General features: G+C 34.0%; 1 protein-coding gene across 6 annotated transcripts in view; it reads right to left on the reverse strand.

Moving 5' to 3' along the window:
* Window positions 1-14,592, reverse strand: part of matn4 (matrilin 4) — a 26,875-nt gene continuing 12,283 nt past the window's right edge. Inside the window, exons 6-22 of one of the 6 annotated variants that reach the window (XM_044122564.1) lie at window positions 13,676-13,798; window positions 13,272-13,394; window positions 11,599-11,724; window positions 11,163-11,288; window positions 10,437-10,562; window positions 10,044-10,169; window positions 9,313-9,438; window positions 8,302-8,427; window positions 7,259-7,384; window positions 6,667-6,789; window positions 5,745-5,867; window positions 4,271-4,368; window positions 3,840-3,971; window positions 3,548-3,731; window positions 2,235-2,387; window positions 1,440-1,544; window positions 1-1,241 (exon numbers count right to left, since the gene is read on the reverse strand). In XM_044122564.1, coding sequence (XP_043978499.1) covers window positions 1,183-1,241; window positions 1,440-1,544; window positions 2,235-2,387; window positions 3,548-3,731; window positions 3,840-3,971; window positions 4,271-4,368; window positions 5,745-5,867; window positions 6,667-6,789; window positions 7,259-7,384; window positions 8,302-8,427; window positions 9,313-9,438; window positions 10,044-10,169; window positions 10,437-10,562; window positions 11,163-11,288; window positions 11,599-11,724; window positions 13,272-13,394; window positions 13,676-13,798 — 2,105 coding nt within the window. In that variant the 3' untranslated portion in view covers window positions 1-1,182. The remainder of the gene's footprint in view (window positions 1,242-1,439; window positions 1,545-2,234; window positions 2,388-3,547; window positions 3,732-3,839; window positions 3,972-4,270; window positions 4,369-5,744; window positions 5,868-6,666; window positions 6,790-7,258; window positions 7,385-8,301; window positions 8,428-9,312; window positions 9,439-10,043; window positions 10,170-10,436; window positions 10,563-11,162; window positions 11,289-11,598; window positions 11,725-13,271; window positions 13,395-13,675; window positions 13,799-14,592) is intronic. The other 5 variants (XM_044122565.1, XM_044122566.1, XM_044122567.1 and 2 more) reach the window with 5 other exon arrangements.

Below are 14,592 nucleotides of genomic sequence, written 5' to 3' on the forward strand. Positions count from 1 at the left end.
AGTCCTTTATTGCCCTCTTTGGTTTGATACAAAGATTCATTACAAAAATACAAAAGTAGTAATTAGAAAATATACAAAATTATACAGATATTCCAAAATTAAGGGCTATAAATTTATGATGGTGTTAATGATACAAACCAAAAGAATTAAACACCTACACTAACAGAAGAAATTCCTTTCAATTTAGGATGAAATTTCTAAAATCAAACAACGTAGCTTCTCAAATATATATATAGATATATATATATATTTCAGAATATTTGATAAAAGCTTAAAAATATAAATATTCTTATAAAGTAAAAGCCGAAAGTCCTTCAGCATTGGCAGATTTCTGGATTGACTTAACACTACAGCTTTAGTAAACATAAAGACTCAAAATTTCTTAAATTCCCTTTTATATAATTTAAAGCCATTTCTACTTTTTGATGATTTGGTTTTAGAATTTGCTGTGGATGCAGAAAAAGAAAAGATTTTATGTGTATATCTGCATATTAATCTGCATATTAAGCCAGAGAGTCTCAAGAACGCATGTCCTTCTTTGTTGTCTTTGTGTTTCTGCTGTTGGTTAAAAATATTAAATTAAAAACTGCAATCTGCCATCAATACATATTTTGTCAAACTGTAAAAAGGGTTCAGTCTAAATATTGCACTGAATGATTGTGACTGTAAAGAAACCTGATAATTTAGTTGTGACCTGACATCTCTTATCTACAATACACTTATTACATCTAGTTTACAAAAACAGACACCTTGCTTAGATTGGCGTGCTTGTTAGAAATAAACCAGTAACAAATGCTGTTTAGTAAACAAAGGTATTGAATATGTTCTCTGTAAAAGAACACTGTAAAACAGGGGTAAGTTTTGAAGTTGCTCTTTTAAAACACAACATTCTTCTTAACAACTAAACTGTACATTGGTGGTTGGGGATTTTGTTCATCTATACCACTTCCTGTATGGTCACTTGCACTACAACAGATTTTTTATTTTTTTTTCCAAACCAAACTGTCATGTTTTTTAACAGAGTTCCTAATATCTGTGAAGGTGTTGTAAAGTCATCTGTTTAATGTGACAGGTGTCATAATGTATATCTCAATTGGTTAAAGTTTTTTTCAGGATGAGTCTTTTCCTTCTTTTTCCCTCCAGCTTTCTTGCTGTCCTGTGTGGTCACTCTGTTTGACCACATCACTTCCTGGAGAGGAGCTGGTTCTCCAGTTGCTCCAAACGGGCAGCCATAGAAGCTAGTGGATATTGTATTAAGGAGCAATAAAAGAATGCTGAAGTTTCTTCTGTGATATAGTGTTTTGGAAAAGTGTTTATACTCTTCAAACTTTTTCACAAATGTTGCTTATTTTTCCATTTGACTGGATATTTCAAACCATAAATACATAAAGAGTAACACTTGCATGGTAAAGATTTGTTGAATTATTTTCAAAGGATATGTTTTTGTGTGAACTGATCCAGACTGTTTATGGTGGCCTGCTGGAACTCCACCAGGTTCTCACAGGCACATGGATCCTTTACTTCAACCTCCCGAAGACTCTCCGCTGCAGACAAAAAAAAAAAAAAAAACAATAAAAGAAACAATTTGTCTGTCAAATTTCTGACTTTATATCAACTCATATACAATTTATGATGATTTTCTGTTGTCTTATGTTTTAATGCAGTTTCCTGAGAGACTGTCATGTTATATGTTTGCCAGTAGATGGCAGCAAACAACAGGGCATCTTTTGTTATTGAGTCAGTACTTGATCTGATGGGTGAATATTGATTAGTGCATAGTGAAATAAATGCAACAGGTAAAAAACTTCAACTCTTCAATTGATAATATAAAAAGCAAGTGGCAGACGTCTCCCTAACTTTGCTTTATAACTCACAAACAAGTGTTGACATTTACATCTGTTTTAAATAGAATCAATCACACAGATATTAAACCAAATATTTTCATTAAATTGTTCTAAGAGATTTGTTCCCTAAATCTTATCAGTTAAGAATGTTATGTTAACAACACATATGTAAAACATATATATATATATATATATATATATATATATATATATATATATATATATATATATATATATATATATAATCCGAAAACAAAGCAAGGAAAAAATTACTGATTCTTGTTATTTCAACTGCCTCCTCATGAGGATTTGATTGTTTAGATCTTTTCCTCAACACTATGTCATTGGTTCTCTCTTTCTTTCTTCTTTTCTTCCTTTCTTTCTTTTTACCTGGGCACACATTAAGTTTGAGGTTTTCTGCGATGGTGTTGATGGCACTGAAATCGGTTGTGTAATAGAAATGTTTTTCCACAGGGTCAGATGCAATCTCACGCAGCTCATCTTCCACAGCTTTGCCCACACCAACAGCATACATGGTGATTCCTGCGAGTATACAGATAAATGTTCACTCAAAATGTATATTAATTGCATTACAATGTACAAAGAATTTTAAAAATTCACATGAACTCATAATAGTTCATGTGAATTAAAAAAATATTTTTTTATCAGTAACTTTCAAAAACATAAACTGGGTGCTCAAAACTTAATTTATTGTGAGCTTCCTCAAGTTAAAATTATATATATATATATGTGTGTGTGTGTACAGTAAATACACCCCTACCTATTTGGTTAAATGTCCAATGGCAAACAACATTTATTGTTTATAACCATTAACAAGATTTTAGCAGAATTCAGTCTGGACATTTTAACCCTCTTATTACATAAAATGGTGGATTTTATTTATAATAGTTGGCATGCTGACTGATAAGAATAGCCTAAGCGTTTTTAACAGGTTTGAGTCTGCCATTTAAGGAAAGGACTCTGCTGAGGATTAATGTTGGCCTGGTTGTGTGTCGTGCTGTGTGCCTGGAATCAATATCTTGTTGAAAGACCAAACTGTTTTAGAGTTTCAGTCATAACTGTTGATCTAATACACAGATGTAGAATAGCAAGGTAGTACTTCCAATGACGATGATGCTACTACTGCCAGGCTTTGACAGATTTTCCTGCACTTAAAATATCATCTTCACTTTGAAAACACATCTCTTGTTGCTGTGGCTAAATGGCTCCATCTTTGTTCATCTGACTATAAAACCTCGCTCCAGGAGGAATTTGACTTGTCCATGTAAATAGCTGCAGTAAAGCTTGAGGGTGTTTACTTTGGAGAAATTGTTTTTTCTTGGTGCTTTCTCTATCAATGGATAACTTGCTTCACTGTGGACATTGCTGTTCCAGCAGCTTTTAGTTCAAGGTTTGGTGGTTCCTCTAAGTCCCTGGTCATCCTAACCAATTTCTTTAATTTGACAGGGAATAGTCTGGGTCATATGGATAAAACTTGGACACAGATTGGTTTTTCAAAAGGGCAATGCTTCCAAACAAACAATCAAGTTGGTTTTAGAACCGATAAAACTGGCTATCATGTATGATTATCCAACTCTGAAGACAAAATTTTTCAACTTATTGTTTAAAGTACAAATAATTAGATTAATGACCATGATGAATGTCAATTTTTTATGGATAGAAAAAGCCTAATTGGTACTGACCGGCTTCTTTAGCCTTTTTGGCATATTCACTGATGTCATCTTGGGATCGTCCGTCTGTGAAAACCAGTCCAATGCGGGGGATGTTGCGACTGGCTGGACGGGCGCCTTCTGCTTCTGAGAAGCTGTATTCCAGCATGTGCTTTAGTGCCAGACCTGTCATTGTTCCTTTTTCCATGTAGTCAACCTAAAAGTATAGATGTTGTAAAGTCATTACCCAATTCTCTTGTTATTATTTTGCCTCTGAATGAAGCAGATATTAGCAAATAAGGATAATTTCACGTATTTATGCTACCTTCATGACTGCAGCTTTGATATCTTCAGCAGTGTGGTACATGTTGAGTGGGAACTCGGTCCTGACTCGGCTGGAGTACTGAACTAGACCGACTCTGGTACCATGAGCAGACACGTCAAGAGAGTCTACAACCTGAAGGGTATCAGGAAATAAGAATGACATCAGCTGCCTCTTCCCGTTTTTATTTATTTTTTTTCACTCCTACAGTTAAAGAAAATAATTCACAAATAAAATCCAACTACACTGTAAGAATATTTTCTTGTCACTAGGGTGGAATATACAAATACTAAACTAATATAATTAAAAACTAAGTTTTCTTTATGTAAAATCAATATTTGCATGATGCATTTGTCACAGTTTTGTGGTCTGTTAATTATGGTGTCAACACTAATAATGTAGTACATCATAAACATGTCAGAAAAAACATCTACCTGATTAACAAACTTTTTGACGAGCTCAAAGTTTTGAGGGCGGACACTCTTGGAGCCGTCAATCAGAAGCACCAGGTCAATGTTTGCAGACTTGCAAGCTGAAATAAATGCAATTATTAAGAAATTAATACAAAAAGATGGGTTGTGTTTGCTCTGTAAAGGAGAGGTCGGTGATTCTGTTCTATTTATCAATTTTTACGTCATTTGTTAAAACATAATATGCAAAACCCTCCAAAAACGACAGTGGTAAGGAAATATTAATCCTGAAGACAAAAACACTATTACAGTAGACAACATTTAGTACAGTGTTAAAATATTACAGCAGTTTCAGCAGAAAACTACAATTTAAAATAATCATTATTCATAATTATTTGAAACACTTTTATTCATGTTAGAAAATATATTTCCCCTTAATTAGAAGGAATTAAAAAAGATGACAGCATTTAACTAGAATTTTTATTAATTGAAAAACGCCTTTTTTTGAATTAGAACCCGTCTTGGTCATGCAGCTTAAAAGTGGGCAGGTCCTGACTCTTGTTCTCTTTCCAGGAATAGAAAATTTTAAAGATAATCGGCTCAAGCGTTGAGACACTTTTTGTTCAGACGTAGCTCAGCTGTTTTTCACATCAGTGAGGGTTCATCTTCAACATCTCATTTATCTTCATTTCAGCTCCAAGACGTAGCTGCCCTTCGTTTAGTCAGGTTCCCACCATAAATCCTAACCCTTCTATTCTTTGTTCATGCAAATAAATGTTGCTCCTATATAATACCACCCATTTTTTAAGGGACTATTGTCGCTATTATCAATATCAATTCATCATAAAAATTTATTTAAAAATCAAAACTTGATTTAGATGTCAGCAATGCCTTGGAGGCAAGCCCAGCAGCTCCATCACTAAAACGTTATCCAATACAAGAATTGTTGTACTCTGTAGTTGAAAAGGTATATTTATGCATATATCAGTCCCTATTAGTGTCATATTGACTGCAACTGTGCGACACAACAAATAATTCTGCTAATATTTGTAAGAATTAATATCAGTGCAGTCACATAAAAAATGTAATTTTTATCAATATGTAGTTTTAGTGTTTCTGTAAAGGATAGCAATGCTACAGCCCAGTAAATAGGAGGTATGTATAGGTTGACTACAGTTGTACTTATGACATTTGTTTTAATGAATAATAACTATATGTCATGGTTTTGCACATTTAAACTTAAATTTAAATAAATGTAGAATCTGTCAAACATCTTTAGTATATTCTGACAAATAAAATACATCTGATACAGTTTTTATTAATACTCTGTATTCATTTATGCTTTTTCTTGTTCATAATGTTTGTAACTAATCAGGTCAGTAAAGCATCTTATAATAAATCTGGGTCTCTCACTATAAGCTCCCAGTGTGTGCCAGGCTGATTTCTAAGATAATTTTTATATCTATCAGTCATGTTATTCTCTGAGGGTTGGACTTACTGCCACATGTCTTGCCATCATCCTGAAGCAGTTGTCCTTCAGGACAGATACAGTGGTAAGATCCAGGGGTGTTTACACACTGGTAGTCACAGCCATGCTTCACCGTGTTGCACATGTCCATGTCTAAAAAATACAAATTCATTAACAATTAATCAAAAAAGATACTTAAAAAGACAAAACACATGTGGCATGTCTTTTCTGAAAAAGGGCTGCCTCTTTCTCAGTCAGCTCTTAATCATCTTATGTTTGGACTTTTATATATCTGCAGAAGTCCTTTGCTAACCTTACCTTATAAATGTTGTTGATTGAATTAAAACCTGGACTTCTAGCAGGTGGATGAATAACTACAATGCTTGCTGGCAGATTTTTCAGACAGGTGGGAGTTGTGCATAAATGATGTGTGACAACTCAACCTAATCTGGTGTGTTGGACGATGCCTAGGATGACTAATATATTGTATTACTATATTTCTTTGAATCAAAGCATCCTACATTGATGTAAAGGTTTATAAGCTAACTGGAAAACTTAATGATTTTGGACAAATACTGGATGTCCAATTCCTCCAGTGTTTGGAGGTCACTTCTGGCCTTTAAAAGACCATAACAATGACACCCAAATGTCATTTTAAGATCAGAGATTAAGTTTTTAAGTTCAGAGTTATATTGCATTTTGCCATCTAGTCTCTCTGTTGATCAACTGTACACACATTAAACAGAGAAGAAGTTTAATTAAGCTTTGAATCTCAATTTTCAGGACAGTTAGAAGGATATGACTTACAAAGTGTAAGTTAGTGCTGCTTAAAACAGCAAGAATATAAAATGATTCTACACAAGAGCTGGGAAATAGTAGTAATGAATAAATTACACTTAATCAGCAATTGGTATGCAGAAAACGCAAATGCAAAACAAACGGAGTCACTGACTTGTGCAAGTTCTCTTGTCCCTGTTGAGTTTGAATCCTTTGTTACAGTCACAGGTGAAGACGCCCGGTGCGCTGATGCAGATCTGTTCACAGTCATGTTTCCCCTCAGCACAGAGGTTAATGGCTAAAACAACACAGACGTGCACATAGATGTTTTTCCAAGTCAGAGTTAAAGGGCAATGCATTACGAGTCTCTTTGTCAGCAAAACCAAGGACACGGTGATGGCCTTCTCAAAAGAGTTCTGACTGCAAAACCATGTGTTGAGAATTTCCTCCAATACAAAATACATTTTTAAGAAGTGCCAGGAGTGGCAATCCTGTCTTATGATGTATAATTTTATTTATTTAACTAGACTGGTGCCCATAAACTTGGACAAAATACCTCCATAGTATACTGGAATTAGAACAACAACTAAATTTTATGTAGTCTTAAAGCAGAAGCTAAAAACATAGCACACATTCAGATTTACCCAACAAACTATCTTGAAACTCTCATAACAGTTTCATATTCAAAAGGTGACAAGAAACAAATACAAACTGATTTCATCTATTTAAATCTGATAGGCATACATATTGCATATTTTAAGAAAAACCTGAGCAGCTCTTTTCATCCTCATTGAGTCTGTATCCCTTGTTGCAGTCGCAGGTGAAGATGCCAGGGCCCATGTTCACACAGACTTGTTCACAGTCATGTTTTCCCTCAGCACAGAGATCAATCGCTAAAATTAGATACAATAATTAGTTTCAAGCTGTTGTTAATTGAAACTTATTCATAAACAAATACAGATGATTCCATTGCCTATTAAAAAGAGAATAGCCTTGTATAAGTAAATACTATGTAGCAAGAAGCATCAAGACCAACAGTAATAGTAAGGTTTAACAGAAAAAGCAAATGAAGACAGAGGGAGGATAGATTTTTTAGTCGTTTTCTTGTTTGGTGAATGGTAGTCTCTATAAAAAGAAAGTTAGAGATGTGATGGTGAAATTAATCCTATGATTACATTTAGAAAAACGTGGCTTGATTATTAAATGGAAACTTGGAAAAGTTTTTGTTCAATAAAACCCTTTTGTAGGCTGTTGTCTCGGATGTTGCCAATCATACTAACCAATAAAATTATTGACAAATACACTTGCATCAAAGCTTGGTCTACTGATCATATCTCTAAGTTTTTATCACATTGCCCATTTTTATGTTCTAGTAGAAATGTTAAGGAAGAACAATTATGTGGTATCACAAGTAACATTATGGTAGGTATTTTTTCAGATATTGACAGTGGCAGTTTTATGTTTTAGACCATTTATTTTGTGCATTTTTAAAGCTCAGATTGAGCAACATCTTGGATGTTATACTTATATCTAAATATTTGATCTTGTATGTGTGTAGATGATAGGAGGATGTAAGGCCAATTAGAGCCAACATATTTAAAGGCTAGTGAGATAACCTACTTTGACCAATTTAACAAACATGCAATACTGAACCATGCAGCAGAAAATATTTTATGTTTTACAAAAAAAATTAAGAATAATTAACTCCCACTTTGCTGTTAGAAAGATATAATACCCATTAACCTTGGATTTATGTAAATACAGTATGTACATATGACTGTGTGTGTATTTTTGTGGGGGCCTGACTAACGTGAGCATGTCTTCTTGTCCCCGTTGAGTCTGTATCCCTCGTTGCAGTCGCAGGTGAAGATCCCGGGGCCCGAGTAGATACAGATTTGTTCACAGCCATGTTTTCCCTCAGCGCACAGGTCAATGGCTGAATTACACACATTTATTGAGTTAAATTCCCAATCTATATTTCCATAAAGTTTCTGACAAAGTAAAGTTGTCAATAAACACATAACAAGACATTTCTTTCTCAAAACATGGCATTTGCATTTGTACAGTTTCTTTTTTCTTCTGAAGAAGCATCATGTTAACAAGACACAAATCAAGATAAGACATAACAACAGAGAAAGAGGATCATCTATTGAACCAGGGAAGAAAACAACCATAGAACTAATTGAAGCATTAAAATGTCAAAGAAGAAAAGCAAATAAAAATGTCTGTTGAATGTTTTATTGTTAGTATGTATGGCCTATTTAAAGCAAATAACAGCAGGAAAAACAAGACTATAGAGTTAGTAAAGCAAAGCATTTTTTATCAAGAGGACTAAACTGATGCTATTTTGAAGACTGTAATATTAACTTAAAGTTACTTTTAAAATGTCTCATACAACTTTTGTTGTTTTTAGCACACTTAGTCATGTTATACCAAAGCAAGTGGATCCGAATCCTGATTTTTCATCACTTAGAGAGATTTGAAATAAAGATAGCGTTTCACAAAGAGAGTTTTCAAATAAATATTTAAACGCTCATCTTTACCAGGATAATAAATTACATTTTTAGTCCGTATGCACCACAAACATACGGACTAAGAAATAGAAACATGATGTGTGCTAACTATCCTAACAAACCTTTTCATTGTTGCACAAAAATCTTGGAAGCAGCAAAATATATTTTATACTTTCTTAAGAAATTATGGAAAGAGGAAAGAAACTTTATCTTTGTTGTAAGAAATAATCAACAAAAGGAATGACGAATAGATCTGTATATGTAAACATGTCTGTATATGTGTGTATTTCTGTGATGGCCTGACTAACGTGTGCAGATCTTCTCATCGACGTTGAGTCTGTAGCCCTCGATGCAGTCGCAGGTGAAGATGCCCGGTCCCATGTAGACACAGGCTTGTTGACAGTCATGCTTTCCCTCAGCGCACAGGTCAATGGCTAAATTATACACAATAATTGAGTTAAACCTGTTAATCATTAAGCATTATTTAAACATTTTCAAATTACTTGGAAATCGTTCCACAGTTCCAACAAGTAAAAACAATGTTTCCCATATGGCAATTTCTAACTTCCAAAAAATTCCTGTATTTAAGTAAAAGCTAAATTAGTAGATTTGGTAAACAACCACTCAGAAGATCTCAAAAGAAAAGTATTCCTACAAATTTTCCCAATAACAGGGATTCTAATATTCTTGTAAGTATTTAATTAATAAATAATTCTGGATCACTTTTTTTGAATAAAATGCAAAAATATGTTTCTAAATAATAGTAGTAAATATCAGCTGGAATGATAAATGATGTCAGGTAGTAAATGTCGTCTCTAAAAGCTTTCCTGATTAATGTATCCACCATTTGACTCAAATACAAAGTCCGTGTGGTAGCCTGATAGTAGACTTTAAATTCCAGGACAATAAGGACGGAAACATCTTCAACCTTGTTATCAGATTTAAACAATGTAGGCAATTCTTTGCATTGTCAAATTTGTGTAATTCTACAAACGTCTATGTGTATATATTTTTTGTGAGAAACACAAAACTGACTAACGTGAGCAGGTCTTCTCATCCACATTGAGTCTGTATCCCTTGTTGCAGTCGCAGGTGAAGATGCCCGGTCCCATGTAGACACAGACTTGTTCACAGCCATGTTTTCCCTCAGCGCACAGGTCAATGGCTAAATTATACACAATAATTGAGTTATCTTGTTGGTCTTTAAAAACAACCAAAATCAAATAAGTATAACTGTCCTGCATTTTGTAAGTAAAAAAAAATAAAAATAAAATCAAAACTCAAGTTTGTCTTGTCAAGACACAGCTCCAATTTTGAGGGGAGGTTGACATTTTTTTAAATTTAATTTATCGTTTTCATAAATAATAACAGTATAAAATGTATTAGCTGGGTTGATTGTATTGTATAGGTTAAAATCTGTGGGTTGACTAACTTGTGCAGGTCTTCTCATCCATGTAGAGTCTGTATCCCTTATTGCAGTCGCAGGTGAAAATGCCGGGGCCCGAGTAGACACAGACTTGTTGACAGTCATGTTTTTCCTCAGCACACAAGTCAATGGCTAAATAACAAACATTCAGTCAATTAAATGTGTTTTTCTGCAGCTTTTTTATCAGCCTTTGCAAAGTATTTCTTATTATGAAATAATTTATGAAGGACTTGCTGAATCTAGTAAATAATATGTGGTATATCTAAGCATTTGGTTTTTTTCAATTGGCAGTTTAATAATTCATGTTTTCAAACTGAAGCAAAACAAATTCCATCTTATTTGCAAGACATGTCTTTTACATAAGTCTGCATTAAGATATAAATCCCAGTGTCTAATTTTTGTTGAGTTCTTAACAGTATCAGATTGAATATTTCCTAACTTCTACTTAATCCCTTAAATAAAGCTTATCTCACCAGGTGTCATAGGATTTTCTATACTTAAATAAGAGATTTGCATTTTTTCTTAAAAATTTGATTACAACTGTATGTAACATGTTTTCAGGTAAAATAAGTGTGATGTCTTTAAACTCTGCTGGAAAATGTTTCAACAATTACAGTGACGTGGAAGCTGTTCAGTGGCATATAGTTTAACTTTGTTGTTGAATCCTTTATCCCCAGATATGTGTATGTGTAAAAGTGTCAGCAGGTGTATTTTTGTGAGGGCTGGACTAACGTGAGCAGGTCTTCTCATCCCTGTTGAGTCTGTATCCCTCATTGCAGTCGCAGGTGAAGATGCCAGGGCCCGAGTAGACACAGACTTGTTCACAGTCATGTTTTCCCTCAGTGCACAGGTCAATGGCTAAATTGTAAACATTTAAGTTAGATGTATCACTTATGTAACCATTTATTTCTAAAATCTTTAGCAATTGCAGAGAAGAAAAAGAAAAAAAGTGGTAGTTATTAATTATTATCTGGATGAGTCATCTATTGAATTTGAGTTTCTAAAGCTATGGCGAAAAACAGTTCATACTGTATCAGGATTCAACTATCTATAGATAGTAAACAAAATCATTTTTTAAAAATGACACTAACTTCAATCTATTGATTTTTTTATGTAAGCATTTTTGCATATCTTTATATATAAGGATTGTTTAGAAATATTGACTAACGTGCACAGGTCTTCTCATCCACATTGAGTCTGAATCCCTTGTTGCAGTCGCAGGTGAAGATGCCCGGACCCATGTAGACACAGACTTGTTGACAGTCATGTTTTCCCTCAGCGCACAGGTCAATGGCTAAATTATACACATTTATTGAGTTAAATTGATCATGTTTTTTTTTTTTTTTTTTTTTGAAAACACACTGTGAGAACAGCCCTCAAACATGGTAAAATACATGTAACCATCTGTTTCACATATGCAATCATCAGTAACCTCTAAGTACCCCCTACACTCCAGTTGTTATAAATCAGAATAGTTGACAATCTGTCATTGAAAACACATTTTTCTCTTAACAATAATTACATGGTACTCAGTCTTTGAAGATTGTGTGGCTTAAAAACAAATGTGGTAAGTCTTGGGTTACCAAAAGCTCTTACATTGTCTTAATTTTTATGTCTAAATTATCCTGACATCCAGGTGTTTGCCTGACTGCAACTGTAAATGAGTGCATGTGAAGAGGACATACACATGAAAAAAAAACACCACTAGATGGGCATGTCTAAGTTTTATAGCTGTTTAAACATTCTGTATTTGCTGTTCAAAAGGTTCATATGGGTTTCAGATTGAATTGTATGTTACTTTATTTTAAGGAAGTACATATTTTCAAAAGTAATAATTGTTAGTGCCATGATGGTTGTGACATGTGTGTGAGAGTATACCTGATGCAAATACACTGGATTTCTTGTTTATTGTATATTGAGTTGTGCCAAGAAGATACATATAATAATGATAAGTTGCTTGTTAACTTTTGTGGAGTAGTGGAAATTTATTAGGAACACAAACAAATGCTTTTGGAAATGGTAGCTACACAATGTTAATTGTTATCATTTAACCTCACTTCATCAGATTAACAGGGACAGGGCAAGCGCTGCTACAGCCTGGCATAATTTTGAGTTTGCATAAAGTTATAGCAAGAAGCAAGAGAAATTCAGCAAAGCATTTATGATTTGCATGAAGCCAGCCAGAAAATTAATATTTCAGCATTTGATTTAGAGCTTTAAATCCATTTGATGTTTCAAACTGCATGGCCCACTGCTAATTACAAACAAAATCCAGGTTTGGCTAATACTGGAACTACTCTGTTTATTGTTATTGTCACATTAGTGGCTAATATTGCTAATTTCAAAGCCAATTAAACTAATATGAATGTTCTCCAGGAGCATATATAATCTTGTATGGTCAAGTAATGTTGTAAGTATTCATAAAATGATCTCAACTGTGGCTGCCAGATGAACTCACATCCTTTTTTACAGTTCCATTTACAGATTACTCAAACAAGTAAAACTACCCAACTGAACATAATTTTGCCCTGCGACAGACTGGCGACCTGTCCAGGGTGAACCCCGCCTCTCGCCCGGGACGCAGCTGGAGATAGGCACCAGCAACCCTCCCGACCCCATTTAGGGAAGAAGGGTGTAAAGAAAATGGATGGATGGATGGATGAACATAATTTTTTTTAAGCAAAACTTAGAAAATACCAATTTTCCATTTCAATAAAAAATTGTTTGACATGAATTCATGCAAACAAAATCTTGATTATTCTAAAAATAACTGTTTATTTTACATGTGTCACTCTGGAACATGTAAAGACAGTGAGGTTTGTGTGAGTGTGTGAGACTAACGTGAGCATGTCTTCTTGTCGTCATTCAGGTGGTAGCCTTGGTTACAGTCACAGGTGAATGAGCCAGGTGAGCTGATGCAAATCTGTTGGCAGTCATGCTTTCCCTCAGCACACAGATCAATGGCTAAGAAATACAAACAAACACACACAAATAAAATGACATATTAAAAAAATCATAGATTAAATGTACAAGTTTGACATTTATCAGATCTTTTAGTAGAATAGCCAGTTGTAGGTTCTCCAATAAATGATATTTGCTTCGCTTCTAAAGTACTTGTATGTATCATTTAGTATGCATTTATTCCATAGGTGCAATTACAGGACAGTCTGATCTAAAATATTCTATCTTGATCTATCTTGATCTGAAAAAACAAGTGTGTGTCTCTTGCTTGGTAATATTTCTACCTGAGCATGTCTTCCCATCAGGATTGAGCCTGTATCCAGGCAGGCAGTGGCAGGTGTAGGATCCTGGGAAGCTTTCACAGATATGCTCACAGCCGTGCTCAGACTCCAGACACAGATCTATACCTGCAGCATAGATCAGGCCAAAGTTAATCCTCATCATAACAACTGAACTATTTGCTTTGCAATGTAGTCTAATACATGTGTTCATTACAAAATCTAGTGATAACATTATCATGCATATTAAATTAACCCAATATATTGTTATTTTGACAATTTATTAGCTGAACTGTTACAGTCACTGTTACAAAAAATCTGGAACAATATTGTAATAATACTATTACAATAACTTTTCTACAGTACATTGAGCACCTAATCACCTTCACTCCACCCTTTTTTATATATTTTTGACCAAATCCTTGATCTATTCAAATGAATTGTTTCCAGGTTACTTTCTACTCCTTTCTTCCATTTAGCAAAACTACAATATACTTTCAGAGTAACCGTTCTGTTCAGAAAAGCTAATGGAAGTGGAAATATAAAAGGAAACACATAGTCTGGTATGAAATATATTAAAACATTTAGCAGAGAGATGGGAATATTTTTATCTTCAGGGTAAACATTTATTGTTTGTCGATTTCATAAAGGTTATTTTGGCCCAGCTAAATCCAGCTGCAAGATGTTTTCACAATAGCTTGACTACAAAATAACTTCACAAAACTGTAATCCATTTGTTTAATTAAATGTGAAGGCTAGGCTCAAATGGGACTTTTTATAAAAACATGATCTGAAATCCAGGAAAACTGACTTTCCAGAGTTCAGGTAATTTATGAGCTCCAAAGGTATTTAAAATTGTTCTGAGTCAGAGTTTTACACTCCAGCAGAAATATTAATATGTTTTTGCAGTTTATGCTAAGTAC

The sequence above is a fragment of the Gambusia affinis genome, linkage group LG07 (assembly GCF_019740435.1).
Source record: "Gambusia affinis linkage group LG07, SWU_Gaff_1.0, whole genome shotgun sequence".
Lineage (NCBI taxonomy): Eukaryota > Metazoa > Chordata > Actinopteri > Cyprinodontiformes > Poeciliidae > Gambusia > Gambusia affinis.